Raw genomic sequence first — 24,367 nt, forward strand, 5'->3', positions numbered from 1 at the left:
TTCCATATCTAGTAAACAAATTGAGTCAAAACAAACTCAAACTCATACTAATAGCACCAACATGGGCAAGACAACCTTGGTACACAACACTACTAGACCTTTCAGTAGTACCTCATGTCAAACTACCAAACAGACCAGATCTGTTAACACAACACAAACAACAGATCAGACATCCAAATCCAGCATCGCTGAATCTAGCAATTTGGCTCCTGAAATCCTAGAATTCGGGCACTTAGACCTCACACAGGAATGTATGGAGGTCATAAGACAAGCTAGGAAGCCTACCACTAGACACTGCTATGCAAATAAGTGGAAAAGATTTGTTTATTACTGCCATAATAATCAAATTCAACCCTTACACGCATCTGCAACAGATATAGTAGGATACTTACTACATTTGTAAATGTCAAAACTAGCTTTCTCTTCCATTAAAATACATCTGACTGCAATTTCAGCTTACCTGCAAATTACGCACTCAACTTCATTATTTAGGATTCCAGTCATAAAAGCATTTATGGAAGGCCTAAAGAGAATTATACCACCAAGAACACCACCAGTTCCTTCATGAAACCTCAACATTGTGTTAACACGACTCATGGGTCCACCTTTTGAGCCCATGCACTCTTGTGAAATGCAATACTTAACGTGGAAAGTTGCATTTTTAATTGCCATCACATCTCTAAGAAGAGTGAGTGAAATTCAAGCATTTACCATTCAAGAACCATTTATTCAAATACACAAAAATAAAGTAGTTCTACGGACAAATCCTAAATTTTTAACAAAAGTAATCTCACCGTTCCACTTGAATCAAACTGTAGAATTACCAGTGTTCTTCCCACAGCCAGATTCGGTAGCTGAAAGAGCACTACATACATTAGACATCAAAAGAGCACTAATGTACTACATTGACAGAACAAAACTAATTTGAAAGACAAAACAACTATTTATTGCCTTTTAAAAACCTCATACAGGAAATCCAATTTCAAAACAAGGCATTGCTAGATGGATAGTTAAGTGCATTCAAACCTTCTATCTTAAAGCTAAAAGAGAGCTGCCTATTACACCAAGGGCACACTCAACCAGAAACAAAGGTGCTACCATGGCCTTTCTAGGAAATATTCCAATGAACGAAATATGTAAAGCAGCAACATGGTCTACGCCTCATACATTTACCAAGCATTACTGTGTAGATGTGTTAACTGCACAACAGGCAACAGTAGGTCAAGCTGTACTAAGAACATTATTTCAAACTACTTCAACTCCTACAGGCTGAACCACCGCTTTTGGGGAGATAACTGCTTACTAGTCTATGCACAGCATGTGTATCTGCAGCTACACATGCCATCGAGCGGAAAATGTCACTTACCCAGTGTACATCTGTTCGTGGCATTAGTCGCTGCAGATTCACATGCGCCCACCTGCCTCCCCGGGAGCCTGTAGCCGTTTAGAAGTAGATCTTGAACATTTGTACATTTGTAAATATATTACTTTAAAATTCATTATATACATACGTATTCACTCCATTGCATGGGCACTATTACTAGCATACACAACTCCTACCTCACCCTCTGCGGGGAAAACAATCTAAGATGGAGTCGACGCCCATGCGCAATGGAGTCGAAATGGGAGGAGTCCCTCGGTCTCGTGACTCGAAAAGACTTCTTCGAAGAAAAACAACTTGTAACACTCCGAGCCAAACACCAGATGGCGGGATGTGCACAGCATGTGAATCTGCAGCGACTAATGCCACGAACAGATGTACACTGGTTAAGTGACATTTTCCATATATATATATATATATATATATATATATATATATATATATATATATGTTTGATGGCATGTGTAGCTGTTGTGGGGGGGAGTTGGGGGGGGTGGGTGTGGGGGGGGGGGGACACAAGTCAGCACAAAAAGTACACCCTCAGCGGCACAGGGGCGGCCGGGTGCAGAGTGCAAACAGGCGTCGGGTTTGCAATAGGTTTCAGTGGGAGACCCAGGGGTCTCTTCAGCGAAGCAGGCAGGCAAAAGGGGGGGGGGGTGCTCCTCAGGGTAGCCACCACCTGGGCAAGGGAGAGGGCCACCTGGGGGTCGCTCCTGCACTGGAGGTTGGATCCTTCAGGTCCTGGGGGCTGCGGGTGCAGTGTCTTTACCAGATGTCTGGTTCTTTGAAGCAGGCAGTCGCGGTCAGGGGGAGCCTCTGGATTCCCTCTGCAGGCGTCGCTGTGGGGGATCAGGGGGGTCAACTCTGGCTACTCACAGGTTCGGAGTCGCCGGGGAGTCCTCCCTGTAGTGTTTTCTCCGCATGTTGAGCTGGGGGCGTCGGGTGCAGAGGGGAAAGTCTCACGCTTCCGGCGGGAAACGCGGAGTCCTTTCAAAGTTGTTTCTTTGTTACAAGTTTCAGTCTTTGTGGAACAGAGCCGCTGTCCTCTGGAGTTCTTGGTCCTTTTAGATGCAGGGTAGTCCTCTGAGGCTTCAGAGGTCGCTGGACCCTGGGGGACGTGTCGCTGTTGCAGTTTTTCTCGAAGTGGGGAGACAGGCTGGTAGGGCTGGGGCCAAAGCAGTTGGTGTTTCCGTCTTCTCTGAAGGGCTTCAGGTCAGCAGTCCTTCTTCGTCTTAGGTTGCAGGAATCTATCTTCCTCGGTTCTGGGCGCCCCTAAATACAAAAAAAAATAAAAATAAAAATTATGTTTTCCCCTATTTGAAGGATTGGCTCATCAAAGCAAATTCAGTAACAGTGTCAGACACACTCAAACTACAATTAGTCTCCTACACTCTCTGGGGTTCACCAAACTGCATCAAACCTCATCTGCTGCCTCTCCAAATACAACCCTATCTGGGAGCTATCCTCAACACACAATTAGGATAGCATTTCCGAACTCAGCACGAGTTCATAATCGCTACATTAAAACAGAACCAAACATACACAGTAAGAATTGTTATGAAACTAGTATGGATGATGGCATCTTGCATTGTCATAGTGCCTCATGCCAGAATTCATATGGCCCTCTTTAACAATTTCTCTGTCGTCAATGGTCTCAGGCACAGGGTCAAATGGAAAATCTAGTGTTGTAGGACAACCACACTTACCGCTCTCTACATTGCTAGAATGTCACAGACCTTATGAAAGGAGCGGCCCATTGTAGATCCTGTGCCTCAGATCACTCTCACAACAGATGCCTCAAACAACAGTTGAGGAGCTCATCTCCTCAACCTCACAGCTCATGTGAACAGCCTCTACCTTTAGAAATAGGTGTTAATGGGTTGGGAGGCGCAAGCCACTGGTATGCTTTGAAGGACACATTTGGTGCCTTCTGTGCAGAAACCAGTCTACACCGGTTCAGGGAACTCCAGTCCCTACTCTGGCGTGAAACTGGACAATGGAAAGGGGAGTGACCACTGCCCTGTGCATCACCACCCTAGGGGTGGTGCCCAGAGCTCCTCCAGAGGGTCCCTAGTGTCTGCCATCTTGAATCCAAGTTGGACAGGGGCCTCAGGGAGCATCTGAGTGGCCCGGTCAGGCAGGTGCCGTCAGAGCCCTTCCTGATACGTGGTCACCTGTCTAGGTGACCAATCCCCCTTTCAGGGCTATTTAGGGTCTCCCTCTTAGGTGGGTCCTCCGGTTCGGCTTGCAAGATTCCAGCAGGACTACTCTTCAACCTCTGCTTCAACTTGTAGCCACTGGAACTGGGAATGGACCCCCACAGGCACCGACAATCTGCATCAACGATGAAGACTCTACTTGCAACATTGTTTCCATTGCTTCTTCCAGCTTCTGCAACATTTCCACAACTGAGCATCCTCTGAGGGCGGCAAATCTTCAGTCTGTACGAGAAGGAAAAAGGAATCTCCCTTTGAGTGAAAGAGTCAGTCCCCTGCATCAGCTGTCACCAATCGCAGCAACGACTGGCTCGGTGGATCTCCTCTCATCCTGAGCTGCATGAATCCTGCATCACAGGTGGTTAAGAGTAGTCCTGTTGGTCCTCTCTGCCAGCTTTCCATCTTTGGTGCAGGTAAGCCCTTGCCTTCCCAAGCAGGATGGTACCCCCGTGCACTGCATCTCTTGCAGCTACCAAGGCTTGTTAGCATCTCCTCCAAGGGATCTCCAGGCTCCTTGGAGTTCCAGCACTCCGTCCTGTGAACCACAGCCCTCTGCGTTCTTCTCCTGCGGCTTGGGACCCTTCTCCAGTTGTGCTGCATGGGCTCCTTTGCGACTCCTGGTTCCTCCTTCAGTGGGTCTCCTGTGGGGACTGCCTTTTCTTCTTTGAACTCTCTGCTTTTCTGCGGGTCCTCCTAGGATGGTCCCCAGCAGCTCCACTTTTGCTTCACCGCGACTTCATTTGGCAAAGCTTGTTGGTGGCTTTTTCATGCCACTCACCGACTGTAGTCATCCGTCTGGCATGGGACGTCGACTGCCTCCTCCAGGAACTCTTCACCTGCTCCAGCATTCCTGACTGTCTTCGTCCTACCGTCTACAACTCCTGCAACCACAGCTGGGTGGGTAGTGGCTCCTGCCCCCACTGAACTCTTCTGTGACTTCTGGAGTAGGTCCCCGTCTTCCTCTTCAGGAATCCACTGGTTTCTTGCAGTCTTGTCTGGGTGTTCCATTTTCTTCCTTTTAGGTTGTTTGGAGAAAATTCTGTAACTTACTACTTTCTTTCTGGTCGCGAGGGGCACTGTGGTTCTTACATTTGGGGTTTCCTAGTTACTCCAGCTCCCCTCTACACATCACACTTACCTAGGGGAGGGTCCTGCATTCACTTTCCATTTTTTTTCCAGTATTTGTTTGGGCTGCCCCTAGGGTCACTATTGTCTATTTGCTATTGGCACTTTTTCCATCACCTTTTATGCCTTTTCCTTTTACTAGTATACATATCTAGTGTGTTACTTACCTCCTATTGGAGGGTTGCGTCTGTAGTACTTTTTGGTAATTGTCACTAAAATAAAGTACACAATGTACCTTTATTTTTGTAACAGAGTTTTCTTTCATGTGTGTAAGTGCTGTGTGACTACAGTGGTATTGCGTGAGCTTTGCATGTCTCCTAGATAAGCCTTGGCTGCTCATCCACAGCTACCTCTAGAGGACCTGGCTTCTAGACACTGCCTACACTATACTAATAGGGGATACCTGGACCTGGGATAAGGTGTAAGTACCTTAGGTACACACCAGGCCAGCTTCCTATAGTGAGTGTTTAAACAAAAACTGAGAACCACTCCTTCCTGATTGCAATGCTATTAGTAAAGTAAGCGGGTGAATAGCATTCTTGAAGGAGAAAAGAACATCACTGATTAATGCCGCAAGTCAGCCTTTGATGCTGCTGACACATTAAATAGACAGATGGCTAGGGGGACAGTCATGAGGATACATAGTCTGAGGTGTAATCCTCTATTGATGAGCCTCTCACAGGAAGCGAGCCCTTTGGGCCTTGGGTGGCCAAAGCGCTGGAGGAGGGTAAGAAGGCAAATTAAAACCACAAATGCTATGGGAACAAAGTTTTTAGACTTTCATTTTATTTATTTTAAGTTATCACAGAAATACAAAAAACAAGTGATCCACTCCAGCCTCAAGGTTGTTGTACGTACAAGAACCTCAAACAGGGACTGTATAAAGTAACAAACACCCATTGTGTGGGGGGAGGGGAATACATCATGGCGAGGAAACATCGACAGTGCATTAGAGCGACATGGTTGAAACAGTGTGATATCGAACAGCAAATAATCAATACAAGGACGAAATGACAAACAGGGGAGCCAGGGGGAGGGGAATGGAACGTAGACTCTTCAGTGTCCCTGTGCCTGTTGCGGAGCCTTGAGAAGGTTGTCTTCTTTACTGCGGACCCGGGGGTCTATGCAGGGACGGAGAGAAAGGTAGGAACAGGCCAAACGTTGGGGCCAATGCTGAGGTTACAGCCGGGGTACAGACCTAGCGAATGAACCATACAGGAGGGTAGTGGGGTTTGGGGCTAGGGAGGTAGGGAGGAGGAGGAAGAGGGAGGTTCAATTCCTTTAATGAGTTTCCAGGTGCATGCTGCCGCTACATGGCATATGCCCATCAGGCAGCATGGTCCGTGCCTTAAAAGGTTGACCAGGTCTGGGAGAAAATGTATTTTTGTCCTTCACTCTGTATATGGTCTAGAATTTCATTTAAAAGAGGAAGCCTTCAAGAAAAGAGAGGACAGGGGAGAGGCATATGTCTTCTAGGGTCAGAAGCAGCCACAGACCAGTCAGATTCCAGGCAGTGGGCAGTGACAACAAGAGCCCAAGCCCCTTTTTACGAGACAGAGATGGAAACTCTAGAGGATCTGTCTTGGGTTCCTCTATGTGACTCTATCTTCCCTTCCTCTACTCATAACACTCCAGTAAAGGGTTGGGGAATAAAATAACTTGCTCAAAAACTTGAAGGCATTTCCCCAGAAAAGTGGGTTATAAATAGAACTCATCATGGTTTCTTAATAGACTTCATGCAAAGACCACTAAAGCCACCTAAATATCAGAATTCCGAGAAGGACCAATTGCAAATCATGCACAGATGTCCAAGAGCTGCTGACAAGAACGCTATAGAGAAGGTGCCATGAGAGGAAAAAGACACTGATGTGTACTCGGTTTACATTTTTGTACCAAAACAATATTACCATCCAGCCTGTCTCAGACCAACACTTTCTAAAAAGTACATAAACGCACACAAATTTCTAATGACAATATTACATTATGGAATCCCTTTGCTAGACAAAGGGTGACTACCTAGCAGTAGTATATCTTAAAGGTGTTTCCTTCCACATACCCATTCATGTAGCTTACAAGAAATCCATTAGATTTGTAAAGGAGGGAGAACGTTACCAATTCAAAGTCCTACAGTTTGGAATAAAGTCAAGGGCCTTCACCAAGACACTGGTGCTGGTAGCCCTACAACTCAGAAGGTAGAGAGCATACAGGTCTACCCCTATGTGGAAGATTGGCTAGCCGAGGCAAATACCTTGGAGCTTTGCCAATAAAACATGTTGATGGTGGTATCTTTTATGCATTCGCTAGGACTCTTGGTGAACTGGGAGAAAGTCTCCCAGTCTACAAACCAGGAACACCTTCCTAGAAGTAAACCTTGACACAGAATTTGCAGTTGCTTACCAGACTACACAAATGCTTCAGGTTGTACTATTGCAAAGTCACCTCTAGATAATCAAAAAGGGACTGGGCGGTTTAATGGTCCAGTGTATAGCCTCCCTTAATACTGTACGACAAAAATATTGATACACTGTTCCAAAAAAGGTAACGAGAATAAACACAGGGAAGTCAAAATTTTAGGAGCAAGAGTCCTCACACACCCAACTGGGTGTTATGCTTCATCATCGGATATGCTCCCCGTCAGACCGGTGCTGCAATGTCTGACGGGCACCCCCAGAAGGGGGCTGTTTGCCGGAGATCTTTTCTCGATGACGCCAAGACCCCAAAAGTGAGTTTGGAAGAAAGAAACAAGGAGAGAAACACAAAAGAAACTAAAATTGGCTCAAGACCCAAACCTCAGGGTAAAAATGTTATTAGTCCACAGTGGGTAATGGCCAAGATTAAAAAATAGTAAGGAGAGTGAGAAAGAGGTAATGATCAATCACTCTCTACCACATTTATAGGAAAATGGGAGGTAAGGGACTCCCAGACCATCCCTTGAAAAGGGTCAACCTGTTTCGCGTTTCTGTGGTCCAACAGGATCCAGTGACGATTCTGCAGGACCAAGTGGATTAATACTTCTCCTTTTATACACTGAATAGACTCCTATAATCTGACACTGTCAGTTTTTACGTCTCCAGTCATTTAACACTAGTCCGGTATGTCTCGAACTTGTAATTGATAAAAGTCAACCCTCTCTATTGAGGAACAGGCTTCATGGGACAACGTAGGCCTAAGGACGGGCCCCCGTTACGGGAGCGCGGCCAGGGGTAGGTTACCCAGCGGAGGACCAGGAACATGCTAAACTTTTGCGCCCGTGTGCACAGAGTCCAAGGGTTCCCCTTAGAGGTTGATAGTGGCAAAATTAGATAATACTAATGCTCTATTTTGTGGTAGTGTGGTTGAGCAGTAGGCCTATGCGAGGGTAGTGTTAAGCATTTGTTGTACACACACAGGCAATAAATGAGAACACACACTCAGTGACTTAATACCAGGCCAATAGGTTTTTATATAGAAAAATATGCTTTTCTTAGTTTATTTTAGAACCACAAGATTCAGAATTTAGGTAAGTACATAAATTGTAAGGTACTTCACACAGGTAAGTATGGGACTTTGAATTAAAACAGTAAGATACAGAGTTTTGGCAAAAATGGCAACATGCCATTTTAAAAGTGGAAAAATCAACAGTTGGGGGAGGTAAGTAATCGTTTCTCAGGTAAGTAAAGCACTTACAAGTTCAGTCTCCTGGGCATAGGCAGCCCACCGTTGGGGGTTCAAGTCAACCCCAAACACCCAGCAACACAGGGCAGGTCAGGTGCGGATGTCAAAGTAGGCCCAAATAACATAGGTGCCTATGGAAAACAGGGGGGCTTAGGTTCCATTCTACCAGCAGGTAAGTACCTGCGTCTTCTGGGAGCAGACCAGGGGAGGTTTGTAGAGCACCGGGTGGGGTACTGGGGGGAGTGGGCGGGGGGGGGGGGGGGGGCAAATGCGTTCCCAAACAGGCGTACAAAATACACCCTCAGCAGCACAGGGCCGCCCGGGTGCAGTGTGTGAACAAGGCATCGGGTTGTAGATAGCAAACAATGGAGAGACAAGGTGGTCACTCTGGCGATGCAGGCAAGGCACAGGGGGGCTTCTAGGGCCAGCCACCTACTGGACTAGGATGAGGGCCGCCTGCTGGTCACTCCTGCACTGGTGGTTGGTTCCTCTCGGTCCTGGGGGCGGCGGGTGCTGTGCTTCTTTCAGGCATCTGGTTCTTTGTTACTGGGCAGTCGATGTCGGGGGGAGTCTCTGGATTCTTTCTACAGGCGTCACGGTGGGGGTGCAGGGAGGCCGACTCAGGGTGTCCACGTCATTGGAGTCGCCTGGGGGTGCTCTCTTCGGTGTTGGTTTCTCTGGACACGGGCCGGGGGCATTGGGTGGGGGACTGGTATACAGAGGACATCTCTAAGATATCCTCTGTTTAAATTTTTCAATACATCCCACACTGGCATCAGTGTGGATTTAAATGAAGAAAACCACGGCACATCTCAAGGTCAAAGTATAAGCCATTTATTCCTTGGTACTTGTAACAGGAGAGTTGGTGACCTGATCCAATACACTAGGTAAGTGATTTCTAGGCCAAATACAATTTTTCGTAGTTGAAAGAAAACAGCCAAGTAATTTCTAGGCCAATACAATTTTTTGTAGTTGAAAGAAAACAGCCGACACGTGTTTCGTCACACTGGACGACGCGATCCGTAAATAGACATGACGGGAGACCGGCAGCAGACGTATCATGGTCACCGGACTCCCTTGTAACGCATGCTATACCATACACACTGGTTCTATATTCATGATTACTGGAATCTCATAATACAAATAATACCTCCAATTTGCGAAAGCCTTGAAAAAGTCTAGTTTGACGAAACACGTGTCGGCAGTTAAGGGAAAGAACACTGGTTCTGGGGCCTGGTTAGCAGGATCCCAGCCCACTTTGTCATAACTAGCATCATCAAAAGGCAAAAGGTTAGGGATTAACCATGCGATGAGAGGCATTTCCCTACACATAACACTGACACACCAAAAAAATTGCACCGTCAGCTTTTGAAACCTGTAAAAATGTATGTCTCAAAGTATTCACCTGTTTCTGATGATCTTGGTGTCTTAATTCTTATAAACGTATGTTTTATAAATCTATTTTAACCCCTGTCAGCTAATAAGGGTTGCCCTGGACTATCTGCATAGTGTCCCATTTAATTGGTAAACCACATAGACAGCCAGCTTCCTACAACATCTGCTTTCAGAGTGTTCGGAAGCAATGCATTGAGGCCCTCGCTTCCCAAGGGCAACACACACTGTTTTAGCAATTCATTGTTGTTTACATCGGCTCCAGCAGGACATTTAGAGGTGTAGTACTTTTCACTGGGAACCAGCCTCAGCTGCCTCCCCAGCATCCACCACCTAAGCCTTGGTGATAGGAGGATGGGATTCCCCCTTGTCTGCCTACCGCGGTACGAAAGTGTGTTGGGTCTCCTGCAGAGGGCACGCCAGTGTACTGGGATGAGAGCAGATCATGCCCAATAACTGTATTGTTGTCCTGGAACCATGCCATTTAATGGTTACTGTGACTCGAGTACATTCCTGTTGCCTACCACTAGCTTTTCAAACCTGCTTTGATTGCCGCTGTATAGTTCAGTGTTTCCCTCATCAGGGAACATATCCACACCTACGTGCATGCGCAGTACCAGTCCCCTCCATCTAGCATTATGTTAGCCACTTTTAAAAATGGGCAGACTGCTTGGATAACTCTCACCGCTCCGTCCCTACCACTGTCCACATTGCTTTCTTGCAGGCAGGACACACAGGCACCCATATTCCTATTCTGCTTCCTCTTCTGGGCCTATTGAGGCAAGATACATGCTTACAGTCAAAACCTGTGGGTTTCTGTCACTTATTCCGTAGCAACTCAGCGTTTGCTGCGAGCCAGCTTCCTGGTCACATCTGCTCGTTCTGGCAAGTCCTTGACTACTACTATCTTGCTTTAGGTAGCTGCCCATACTCCATTTTTTGCTTTCAACTGGGCAGGCTGTTCCTCCCCTTTCTCTGCTCCCATGTCAGTCAGCTGTCCCTGCCAAGTGAATTTGGCCAGCCGATGAAGCCCGCTGTAAAGAGGATGCTGGCCAGTTCCGAAGTCACCCGCTGAAGGAACACCGCTGCTCAGTCCATCTTGTGGTTGGTCATCCCTGTACTCGGCAACAGCTTTTTGATTGAGCCTGTACCAGGATCATTACGGTTGTTGATAAATTGATTTAAAAAATGGAATGCTGTGAGTTAGTCATGGCATGGGGGTAATCAAAAGAAGAGGCTCTGTATAAAATCTCCAGATACTTTGAGTAGAACGCCCACTCTTCAGTGGTGTGGGTGTTCAGCAAAAGATGTAGTTTTGTAAAATCCAAGAAAATATTTTAGGTCATGAGATTCACTCAGGAATGACACGGAGGAGCAGTTAATCTTGGTTAAACCACCATAGCTACTCAGGGTTCAAATATGAAACTAATAATGGGGGGGGAGTGGCATATGAGAAAGCTTGAGATTGGGTAGACGCTAAGAAGACAATTGTTGCCAGTCTAAAGAGTCGAAGGTTATTACAGGAAGGGATACTAGCAGGGAATAGTTCCTGGCCTCAGGTTCTAACCACATAGCTTCTCCACTTCTTGCCTCCTCGATTACTCAAGAAGCAGAGTACGAGTGTAATATAAGAATGTGAAGTTTGTGTTAAGCTTCATGCAATAAAAATGCAGGTGACATCCATGGGTTCATTCAAAATAGGTTATTAGTGCCTCATCCATGACAGATTTTCAAATTAGCCCTAGAAGTAAATGTGTTAGATGCATTCTTCAAATGAATCTGGATATTGTGAAAATCCCATATTGATCCATGCCTCATGAATGGGTTTTTAACTCCTTGTTTCCATGGTAAGGAAAAACATACATGGGGCGGTCACATGTACATGAGCAGCCAAGACCAAAAGCACAATGTGTTAATGGTTCCCAGCTTTACCGTTAAGAAGATTCACTTTTTATCAGAGTTGACGTTTAAATGGTTTGTGTGCAAAATGTTATTAATTGTATATGTGACATAGCAGATTTGGCCTGAGACTACCAAAATGGTAAATATTTTGTTGCAATTATGATGTCATTTAGTTTCATAAAATAACTATTGTATTGAAAGACATAATTTTAAATGTTGCATTGAACGCTAATCCTTAAAGAATGTTCCTGTTCCTCAGTAATTATGAATAAATCTATTAATGGATTTTTAAAAATAAAGGGTTTTGTCTATTTTTAGCATGCTGGAAACATTAAAGAAGCTGCCAAGTGGATGGATGAAGCTCAGGCCTTAGATACAGCAGACCGGTTTATTAACTCGAAATGTGCGAAGTACATGTTAAAGGCCAATATGATTAAGGAAGCTGAAGAAATGTGTTCAAAGTTTACCCGGGTTAGTGTATACTTCTGTTTGTCATTAGCCCATAAGCAGTCCTCTTTTTGTTTACAAAAGAAGTACAATGTAAGCCATAAGTGTGTATTTTTTGTGTATTGGCTTCCTCCATGCATCTCTAGGCATCAGTCCTGTAAAATGTCTGTCTGGATATTACAGCTGTGAACCGTCTAATTTATAGAGCATGTTGCAGTCCACGTTGCGTTTTTAAAAAGTGTACTTAAAAAAGAGAAAAGCATTCTTACTCAGCCAAGGGTCTGCAAAGCTTTCTATACTTGGGTGTTTTTTTTCTGCTTCTGTAGAATGGTCTTGGAGGGGGGGGGGTCCATAAACTGTTTTCCTAAGTTAATTTTAGCATCCCCTTTCAGATTGTTAGAATATTTTGTGTTAAAGTCTTAAACATTTAGCATGATATCTAACACTGGGTTGATTAGAGATAACTAAGCCTTACCTTTTTTGGGTAATGTTTTGTATGCACCATGTGAAGGTGTAGTTCAGATGCACTACACACTCTTGCCATCTATTGTTATGCTCATAATGTCACATGTTGTGGTTCAAAGGAGCAATTTCAGAGTTGAGATGTCATGGGGTTATATCTCCTGAAATTCACTATGCACTATGACACAGACTCCACCTCAGAATTTCATTTTTTTGTGCCACTGAGTTAGGACGTGTTTCGGTAGCTCAGTTGACATTGTGCTTTCATCGATAAACACAATCCAGTTACTCAAACAGCTGTGAGCATAACCTGAACAACTTCTTGATTACTTGATCTGAAAAACCTTGGGACCAGATTGTATGAGAACAGCATGGCAGTGGAACAATTTACATTGATGCAATCTCCTGTCATGGGGGAGGGGGTGTTCCAAAAAAAAAAAAAAAAAACCCTGACAGGGTGAGGGTAGTAACATTGAAGATGGCAAAAAAAATATATCCCCCCTACCACATGATAAATCTCGACATCCTCGAAAAATAGTAATGTGTTTACCGGGAGCGTTCCATCACTTGGCAAGGAGCAAGAAAACTGGTGATGTGAAACATCTGGCAGTGGGGCAGGGCAGCAATACAGTGGTGCATTGTAAATTCTAAGGCCCTAGGAGGAAATAGAAGAAATAATGCACCATTTCCTTGAGACGTACAAGTTGAGAGCAAGACATAATTGATGATAGGAAGGTTATCTCCTTGCATGCTGCAGATACAACCCCCAGGAAACTGAACAGCAGCATTTAAGACAAAAAACCTGGCTTTTGATTTTTGGTTTTTGACCAGAACAACAACAAAACTTTGGTGGCCACTACATTTTTCAACCACAGATAAAATTACAGAGAAAGACATAGTGAAATGTCAACCAGCATCAGCATTAAAAAGCTGATTGTAGCATCCAAAAAAAGATTTCAGCAGGGTGCAAATGTGACCAGCTTCAAAGACAGGCCCTAGCAATGCAAGGCAACCACAGTAAGCAATAATACACCTTTCAGGAAGCACAGCTGCAAGAAAGGCAGGGGCTGTGCTACAGAAGAACCTTTAGTGGCAACAGCTGTGGTGAGGCCAAGGTGTCTGTGGTAGAAACACTTCTGCAACCAAGCAGTTACCTTCCTCTCATTCCCCCTGCCCCCCAAATGGTATGGGGGAAACAAACTGTTTTTTTTCACTCTGGGGCATAACCTCCAATCATTGAGTGTTGTCCTTCAGCCACAGCTGTTAATTTGATTTCCACATAAGACCTCCAAATCACCCATCGCCCTGTCACAAAAACTACAGTGATCACCACAAACTGTTTGCTGAATGTGCAGGTGCTCCTGCTAAAGGTGCAGTAGAGATGGTGCCAGAGCATCACAGGGAGACAAGCAGTGTATGTCTCTACTTTCTCATTCCCAGAAGAATTTCTTTGACCAGTCCTGGATGACAGAGCACACTATATACAACCAGTTCAAGATCGAGACTTGCAGAATGTCATTTTGCTTCTACAGCTTGGGGCCCTACATGGTGACCCTTTAACCCAAGGCACATACATGCACATCCCCATTCACAAGACGTATTGCCAGTACCGGAGGTTTGTGAGAAGTGGATCCCATTAAACATTACCAATTCAGTCTTTTCCTTCTTTATTAAGACAGTCCCAAAAATCAACACCAAATGTCTAGTGACAGGGGCTGCACACATTTCCTTACTTGCATGACTGGCTGGAAAAGGGGAAGTCATACACAATGCCTTAATCATGCTGAACTGTTCACATTACTTCTCATCAAATTATGCTTCACAATCTGACATAATACCTCTTGTGTACCTGTAGCAGACCTGGGGTTTTCTGGATGCTACTCACAATGTAGTCACAGTGAAAGCTTACCCTAGCATCAGGTGTGATTGCTTTTGAGTCTCCTTTGCCAGACTTTGTATCCTCTGTTCCGTAAACTATAACGTTGGTATAGTTCTGCAACGTTTGCTTTCCCACCCACTGGTAACCCAGGTGAATTATGTTCAATGCACCAGCATGAATGCGAATGACAAGTTATTATAGCCGAGCAGAACACTACTTAATACATAGTTCAAGTAGATGTATTGTTTTTCGGTTACTAACAGTCCCTATAATGGGATCTGGTACACTGTGGTAACGGATGTAGGAAAGTGCCATCTTTCTAGCATAGTGACCCCACTTTTTTCCTGATTGTCAGTGTGTTTAGACTGTAGTTCAATGGGATCCCTCTAATCAGGACCCCTTTGTCTGTGCTCTCGTTTAAATGTGGTTGCTGGTAAACTTTTTCCACCCACACTTGGCATACTGGTGCACCTAGGTAAGTTCCTAGTATATGGTACTAGGGCACCCGGGGCATTGGTACCCCTTGGGTCCCCCATGGGCTTGCAGCATGTATTGTCACCCATGGGGGCCCATGCAAACTGTCTGCAGGTCTGCCATTGCAGTCTGCGTGAAATTGTACATGCACCCTTTCACCACAGATATAATCTTTACCTTCTATCCTGGTCACTGCACTTAGACACTGTAAGTCACCCCTCTGGTAGGCCCTTCAGCCCAAGGGCAGGATGCATGTCCCTAAGTGTGAAGGTACCCGTGCATGAGCAGGGTGCCCTTACAGACCCAAGGCTCCATTTCCTGGACTCTGTAAGTGGTGGGAAGTTAGCTTAAGGTATGTAGTGGGCACTTGTCAACACCAGTAGTCCAACTACATAATGGCTTCTCCAAATCTAGGCATGTTTGGTATCAAACATGTTGGAACCATGCAACTACACCGATTCCAGTGTTAGTTGCAGGATACTATGTACACTGAGGGTTCCTTAGAGGATTCCCCAGGGCAGCCTTACGGGGGTCTAGCTGCCATCCCACGCCTCTACTGACCCCAGTCACTGTTCTGCTCTCCTGCCAATAGGGGTAGAGGGTGTATTCTTTGCTCTTTCTGCTGGTTATTTTGTGTATATATTGTGTGTAGATATCTCCAAAGGGAGACATACAAATGTTAGTCTAGTAGTAGTGCTGTAATAAAGAATCCTTTATTTTTGCAATACTTGTGTGGTTCTTTCTTGTGAGTTACTGTCTGACTACTGTGGTATTGCAAATGCTTTAGATACCTCCTAGATAATCTTCAGCTGCTTGCCTCAGCTACCCCTAGAGAGCTTTTGCTACCTGAGCCTATTCACTATCACTAAGGGTTGCCTGGACTCACTATAGGGTGCCACACCACAGGTGTACACCATAAACTGAGCCAGCCTCCTACAACTGAAACAAACCTATTTCATGATTCACATTATCACACACACATTGCGATAAGAAGACTAAACATTTTTAACTAAAAGCATTTATTACAAGAAGGTGGGGTACACCTGTTTGTCAGCACATCTAAATTAGCTGCACAGGATAGCATGCAAATGAATGCGTGTTGTAAACAACAAGAATAACTTGAAGATTTTTAACATAGTTAAAATGTCATCTAAACCCTAGAACCCTAAAACCTCCTCCTGTGCTCTACGCTAAGAGAGCTCGGATAATAGAATAGCTGCCAGTCTAGAGTGGCTTAGGGAGAAGCGCGCTCTGCATAGCCTGTTGACAGCAAGCGCTGGCAGTATCAGTGGAAGTGTGAAGTCACTGTTCCTGGTGAAGGACAAACGTGCTGCTGTAATTGCCTTGCTCTAGGACTTATGCATTCTTAGCATCCGGCAAGATGCGGCTTCTTCAAAGTGCGCTAGCAGCAGGTGAGACTGTCAGAATCTCATGCAATAATCTGGGCGAAGGACCTTGCTCTTGATTGGTTGAGTGTCTTTCTTTATATTCTAACTCTTATTAGAGATTGGAATTTCTGTCATAAGATTAGGATTGTCTGACATAGGTTATGTTCAAGGTGTATGTCCCAGCCATTGTGAAAATTTAAGGTTAAATGACATCAATTCAGACTATACTATTTTGGCTATATGTCTGTATTTGTTCTTATTGGACATTGACATGGTGCTAAATATACTCTTGTTCCAGACTGATGTTGCATCAGGTATTCTATCTCTGTCATTAACCTAGTGACGTGACCTTTTCACGTTTCTTAGATAGATAAGGTCGGACGAGATCTGCAACAGTGGCAGACATGACAATGATTCTGCATAAAAGTGGGAATATGGTGTCTCCCGTTACGTAAGGTGGTGTCTGGGCATACTCAAAATGGAGTCCGTCCTTAAGGGCCTTATGCCATCTCTGACAGAGATTGATAATGAAACTGTTGGGAATGATATGGGCAAATATTTTTGTTAGTGCAAATGCAAGCATGTGTCCTCTACAGGGCTTTGGATAAGTGGGTGCTCCCTATCGTTGTCCATGTATACTGCCCATGTATACTGCCATGGTACCACACCCCCACCATTCTACCACACAGGCATGTCATCTTCCAAAATCATCAGAAATTGGTCCTTTCACACCTACTGGGACAGAGTATAGATGCTGTGTGTCCTCATTCCCCAAAAAGACAGCGCACACTGACCAATCTTCAACCTGCGGTCACTCGCTGGGTACATCAGTTCCAAGTGACAACTCTGCAGGATTTTATTTTGGCTGCTTTGTTTGGGGAGCTTCCCAATACCTGTCTAACTCAAGGACACCTACTTTTATATCTCCATCTATACTGTAGAGCACCATTACCTCATGCTTGTGGTAGTGGCAAACCTTAACATTTAAAAGTGCTACCTTTCAGGGTCACAACATTCCTGCAGGTGGTTTCAAAATTGTTGCAGTGTATCTGCTCTATGGTACCAACAGCAGTGCTTCACACACTCAGCAAGGGTCCCTCCTTCACACATTGGGATGTACATTCTATGCTAAAAGCCACTCCACTTTCACCAACAAACAAAGCTTTTTGGGAGCTGTACTGAATATAGTTGTAGGAAGTTGGCTCTGTATGTGCTATTTCAAAGTAAGGAATAGCATGCACAGAGTCCAAGGGTTCCCCTTAGAGGTAAGATAGTGGCAAAAAGAGATAATACTAATGCTCTATTTTGTGGTAGTGTGGTCGAGCAGTAGGCTTATCAAAGGAGTAGTGTTAAGCATTTGTTGTACATACACACAGGCAATAAATGAGGAACACACACTCAGACAAATCCAGCCAATAGGTTTTGTTATAGAAAAATATCTTTTCTTAGTTTATTTTAAGAACCACAGGTTCAAATTCTACATGTAATATCTCATTTGAAAGGTATTGCAGGTAAGTACTTTAGGAACTTTAAATCATTTCATTAGCATGTATACTTTTTACATAAAACACAATAAACTGTTTTAAAAGTGGACACAGTGCAATTTTCACAGTTCCTGGGGGAGGTAAGTTTTTGTTAGTTTTGTCAGGTAAGTAAATCACTTACAAGTCTCAGGTTTGGGTCCAAGGTAGCCCACCGTTGGGGGTTCAGAGCAACCCCAAAGTTATCACACCAGCAGCTCAGGGCCGGTCAGGTGCAGAGGTCAAAGAGGTGCCCAAAACACATAGGCTTGAATGGAGAGAAGGGGGTGCCCCGGTTCCAGTCTGCCAGCAGGTAAGTACCCGCGTCTTCGGAGGGCAGACCAGGGGGGTTTTGTAGGGCACCGGGGGGGGACACAAGTCAGCACAGAAAGTACACCCTCAGCAGCGCGGGGGCGGCCGGGTGCAGTGTGCAAACACGCGTCGGGTTTACAATGGTTTCTTATGAGAGATCAAGGGATCTCTTCAGCGTTGCAGGCAGGCAAGGGGGGGGCTCCTCGGGGTAGCCACCACCTGGGCAAGGGAGAGGGCCACCTGGGGGTCACTCCTGCACAGAAGTTCCGATCCTTCAGGTGCTGGTGGCTGCGGGTGCAGGGTCTTTTCCAGCCGTCGGGAAATGGAGTTCAGACAGTCGCGGTCAGGGGGAGCCTGGGGATTCCCTCTGCAGGCGTCGCTGTGGGGGGGTCAGGGGGGACAACTTTGGTTACTCACAGTCGTAGAGTCGCCGGAGGGTCCTCCCTGAAGCGTTGTTTCTCCACCAGTCGAGTCCGGGTCGCCGGGTGCAGTGTTGCAAGTCTCACGCTTCTTGCGGGGAGTTGCAGGGGTCTTTAAATCTGCTACTTGAAACAAAGTTGCAGTTCTTTTGGAGCAGGGCCGCTGTCCTCGGGAGTTTCTGGTCTTTCTCGAAGTCGGGCAGTCCTCAGAGGATTCAGAGGTCGCTGGTCCCTGGGGAAAGCGTCGCTGGAGCAGGTTTCTTTGGAAGGCAGGAGACAGGCCGGTAGGACTGGGGCCAAAGCAGTTGGTGTCTTCTGTTCTTACTCTGCAGGGGTTTTTCAGCTCAGCAGTCTTCTTCTTCAGGTAAGTTGCAGGAATCTAACTTCTTAGGTTCAGGGAAGCCCTTAAATACTAAATTTAAGGGCGTGTTTAGGTCTGGGGGGTTAGTAGCCAATGGCTACTAGCCCTGAGGGTGGGTACACCCTCTTTGTGCCTCCTCCCAAGGGGAGGGGGTCACATCCCTAATCCTATTGGGGGAATCCTCCATCTGCAAGATGGAGGATTTCTAAAAGTTAGTCACTTCAGCTCAGGACACCTTAGGGGCTGTCCTGACTGGCCAGTGACTCCTCCTTGTTGTTTTCTTTGTTTCCTCCGGTCTTGCCGCCAAAAGTGGGGGCCGTGGCCGGAGGGGGCGGGCAACTCCACTAGCTGGAGTGTCCTGGGGTGCTGTGACAAAGGGGTGAGCCTTTGAGGCTCACCGCCAGGTGTTACAGCTCCTGCCTGAGGGAGGTGTTCGCATCTCCACCCAGTGCAGGCTTTGTTACTGGCCTCAGAGTGACAAAGGCACTCTCCCATGGGGCCAGCAACATGTCTCGAGTGTGGCAGGCTGCTGGAACCAGTCAGCCTACACAGATAGTCAGTGAAGGTTTCAGGGGGCACCTCTAAGGTGCCCTCTGTGGTATATCTTACAATAAAATGTACCCTGGCATCAGTGTGCATTTATTGTGCTGAGAAGTTTGATACCAAACTTCCCAGTTTTCAGTGTAGCCATTATGGTGCTGTGGAGTTCGTGTAAAACAGACTCCCAGACCATATACTCTTATGGCTACCCTGCACTTACAATGTCTAAGGTATTGCTTAGACACTGTAGGGGCACAGTGCTCATGCACTGGTGCCCTCACCTATGGTATAGTGCACCCTGCCTTAGGGCTGTAAGGCCTACTAGAGGGGTGACTTATCTATACCTGCATAGGCAGTGAGAGGCTGGCATGGCACCCTGAGGGGAGTGCCATGTCGACTTACTCGTTTTGTTCTCACCAGCGCACACAAGCTGGCAAGCAGTGTGTCTGTGCTGAGTGAGGGGTCTCCAGGGTGGCATAAGACATGCTGCAGCCCTTAGAGACCTTCCTTGGCATCAGGGCCCTTGGTACCAGGGGTACCACTTACAAGGGACTTATCTGGATGCCAGGGTGTGCCAATTGTGGAATCAAAAGTACAGGTTAGGGAAAGAACACTGGTGCTGGGGCCTGGTTATCAGGCCTCAGCACACTTTCAATTCAAAACATAGCATCAGCAAAGGCAAAAAGTCAGGGGGTAACCATGCCAAGGAGGCATTTCCTTACAATAGTCAAAAGCAAGCCTAGCCCAGTATCAACAGTGTTAGGATTTCAAAGGCTGTTTGTATATTGCCAGTTGTCATGTCCTCTACCAGTGAAGACAATCATGAGACAGTTATAAAATAATGGCCTTTTGTATTGCATTAGTCCCAAACGTTCTATTACACATGCCCCCACATTACACTCTGGCCAGACGATGGGCACAAGGAACAGGAAACTGGGAGGTGATAGCACGGACAGTAATGGGGAAACAAAGAGGTCTTGTCTACAGATTCTTTCTGACCCCACAGCCACAGGTGATTTAACACGCAAATGAGTATCTAACAGGCTGAGGGGAAGACGAGGACAAACTCCGCATTCAGCGTTTGCCAGAATGACTCCTCCACATCAGTATGTTGGAGCTTACAATAGTTCAGTTAGCAGTTGGGCTGTCTAAGCCAGTGAATAAAACAAAGTGGTCCTGACTTGAACATTCTGACTTTCGTGTACTATCTGCTCGCCACAGTTGTCCAAACTGGCTTAAACAGCTGTTTGGATATTGGGTGTTACATTATTAAATACACTTGTTAGCTGAACATCTCCCGGGGTGGACAGTGACTTTGCCCTTCTCCTCAGCATAATGCATCGAGGAAAGCACAAAATAGTTAATCAATACTTCCACCACAAGGGGCACTCTAAAAAGTAGATTGGTTCTTCAAATGGAAAAAAAATGCAAAATGTCAAAGCCTTGCCTCCACTTAACTACACCCATGGTCCCCAAAGTCAATGCTTCATGAATAAGCTAGGCAGGGATATTTGCTTACTCAACTTTAGCCATAAATGGTTCCTTATGTAGTTTGTAAAATGAGACGGACACCAGTGACATAGTTTCTTATTTCTCCAGCATGGGACACTCAGCCTGTCCAGATCTGCTCAGTAAACATCCTTGCTGCTTATTTTGTCTTGTCTTCAATTTACTCACTCTTGCACTAGCACATGTAAATGTTCTGTTTACTCTTTCAGTCATAAAATAGTCCTTTACCCTACAGTTTAGGACAGTGGTTCCCAACCTGTGGTCCGCGGACCCCCAGGGGTCCGTGACACATTCCCAGGGGGTCCGCAGGCCTGAACTGGCAGGAAGACACCTCTCCAGCTGGGGCCTCCCAGAAACACAAGCGTGTTTTTCTATTCATTACTTTATTATTTATGCAGCAGTTTAAAAAGCACTTCAAATTCATCCACCAACTTTCACGCAAAAAATAAAAAGGTCAAGAGAACTCATATGATGTTCCTGCAGGAGAGAGATGGGAGGTTTGACTAGCGATAGTTTTGACTCATCTAAGGTAGCGCAGAGGGTTAACATGCCTGCTGCAAAGAACGTACATTATGCAAAGAACAATATTTTATGTGCACAGCACATGGGTTACTGCTTTTGTGACAGATTATTTTGTCACTGTGCATTTCATAAATTACAATCGTAATGTATCTCAGAGAGCTATGAACTGCGGTCAAAGAGCTGACAGAAATTAGCAATTTGTGTTAAAAAATGTTTGCTTGCATAGGCATACATTTTTATTATTAAAGTCACCGCTAACCAGTGTTATGTTCTGAATCCCGAGTTTGCACATCTCCAAACTAAGCACGCCTACAAAATGCCTACCAGTATAGATGACATGTGAATACTACACTTTGCAGTCCACTGTAAAGCGCTCCGACACCCTACAGTGGTATGAGAGGCGCTATTAAACAAATGAATTACATGTGACAGAGAGGTTATGGAGAGAAGAGAGGCCCTTATGGTTTTACTTCCTTTCCCCACCACATTTATATGTGAAAAAGCTTCTCAGATATTATGTACCTAAAAATAGAAACAAATGGCTTGGGAAATGTAGAATTTGGCCAGAGGATTCTGCTTCCCTTCATAAAACCAAACATTGAAAAGTTAGTCATCGAGATGCAGTGTAAGGAAATGCCTCCTTGGCATGGATACCCCCTGACTTTTTGCCTTTGCTGATGCTATGTTTTGAATTGAAAGTGTGCTGAGGCCTGCTAACCAGGCCCCAGCACCAGTGTTCTTTCCCTAACCTGTACTTTTGTATCCCCAATTGGCACACCCTGGCATCCAGGTAAGTCCCTTGTAACTGGTACCCCTGGTACCAAGGGCCCTGATGCCAGGGAAGGTCTCTAAGGGCTGCAGCATATCTTATGCCACCCTGGGGACCCCTTACTCAGCACAGACACACTGCTTACCAGCTTGTGTGTGCTGGTGAGGACAAAACGAGTAAGTCGACATGGCACTCCCCTCAGGGTGCCATGCCAACCTCACACTGCCTATGCAGTATAGATAAGTCACCCCTCTAGCAGGTCTTACAGCCCTAAGGCAGGGTGCACTATACCATAGGTGAGGGCACCAGTGCATGAGCACTGTGCCCCTACAGTGTCTAAGCCAAACCTTAGACATTGTAAGTGCAGGGTAGCCATAAGAGTATATGGTCTGGAAGTCTGTCCAACACGAACTCCACAGCACCATAATGGCTACACTGAAAACTGGGAAGTTTGGTATCAAACTTCTCAGCACAATAAATGCACACTGATGCCAGTGTACATTTTATTGTGAAATACACCCCAGAGGGCACCTTAGAGGTGCCCCCTGAAACCTTAACCAACTACCTGTGTAGGCTGACTGGTTTTAGCAGCCTGCCACACTCGAGACATGTTGCTGGCCCCATGGGGAGAGTGCCTTTGTCACTCTGAGGCCAGTGACAAAGCCTGCACTGGGTGGAGATGCTATCACCTCCCCCAGGCAGGAGCTGTAACACCTGGCGGTGAGCCTCAAAGGCTCACCCCCTTAGTTCCAGCACCGCAGGGCACTCCAGCTAGTTGAGTTGCCTGCCCCCTCCGGCCACGGCCCCACGTTTGGCGGCAAGGCCGGAGGAGATATGAGAAAAACAAGGAGTCGTCACTGGCCAGTCAGGACAGCCCCTAAGGTGTCCTGAGCTGAAGTGACTCGAACTTTTAGAAATCCTCCATCTTGCAGATGGAGGATTCCCCCAATAGGGATAGGATTGTGACCCCCTCCCCTTGGGAGGAGGCACAAAGAGGGTGTACCCACCCTCAGGGCTAGTAGCCATTGGCTACTAACCCCCCAGACCTAAACACGCCCTTAAATTTTGTATTTAAGGGCTCCCCTGAACCTAAGAATTTAGATTCCTGCAACTTACAGAAGAAGACTGCTGAGCTGAAAAACCCCTGCAGAAGAAGAAAGAAGACACCAACTGCTTTGGCCCCAGTCCTACCGGCCTGTCTCCTGCCTTCCAAAGAAACCTGCTCCAGCGACGCTTTCCCCCGGACCAGCGACCTCTGAATCCTCAGAGGACTGCCCTGCTTCCAAGAGACCAAGAAACTCCCGAGAACAGCAGCCCTGTTCAACAAAGACTGCAACTTTGTATCCAGAGGAGCAGATTTAAAGACCCCTGCAATCCCCGCAAGAAGCGTGAGACTTGCAACACTGCACCCGGCGACCCCGACTCGACTGGTGGAGAAACAACGCTACAGGGAGGACCCTCCGGCGACTCCAAGACTGTGAGTAACCAAAGTTGTCCCCCCTGAGCCCCCACAGCTACGCCTGCAGAGGGAATCCCGAGGCTCCCCCTGACCGCGAGTGCCTGACTCTGAAATCCCGACACCTGGAAAAGACCCTGCACCCGCAGCCCCCAGGACCTGAAGGATCGGAACTCCAGTGCAGGAGTGACCCCGAGGAGGCCCTCTCCCTTGCCCAGGTGGTGGCTACTCCGAGGAGCCCCCCCCCTTGCCTGCCTGCACCGCTGAAGAGACCCCTTGGTCTCTCATTGAAAACAATTGGAAACCCGACGCGAGTTTGCACAATGCACCCGGCCGCCCCCGCGCTGCTGAGGGTGTACTTTCTGTGCTGGCTTGTGTTCCCCCCCCCCCCCCCATCCCCCCCGTGCCCTACAAACCCCCCTGGTCTGCCCTCCGAAGACGCGGGTTCTTACCTGCAGGCAGACTGGAACCGGGGCACCCCCTTACCTCCATTGAAACCAATGTGTTTTGGGCACCTCTTTGACCTCTGCACCTGACCGGTTCTGAGCTGCTGGTGTGGTGACTTTGGGGTTGCTCTGAACCCCCAACGGTGGGCTACCTTGGACCCCAATTTGAACCCCGTAGGTGGTTTACTTACCT

The 24,367-nt window shown here is 46.4% G+C and overlaps 1 protein-coding gene across 1 annotated transcript in view; it reads left to right on the forward strand.

The window, feature by feature from the left end:
• The window catches only part of NAA15 (N-alpha-acetyltransferase 15, NatA auxiliary subunit), a 761,793-nt gene that overhangs the window by 469,820 nt on the left and 267,606 nt on the right, over positions 1-24,367 (forward strand). Inside the window, exon 12 of the mRNA XM_069242270.1 lies at positions 11,989-12,141. Coding sequence (XP_069098371.1) covers positions 11,989-12,141 — 153 coding nt within the window. The remainder of the gene's footprint in view (positions 1-11,988; positions 12,142-24,367) is intronic.

This window comes from Pleurodeles waltl, chromosome 1_2 (genome assembly GCF_031143425.1).
Source record: "Pleurodeles waltl isolate 20211129_DDA chromosome 1_2, aPleWal1.hap1.20221129, whole genome shotgun sequence".
Taxonomy (NCBI): Eukaryota; Metazoa; Chordata; class Amphibia; order Caudata; family Salamandridae; genus Pleurodeles; species Pleurodeles waltl.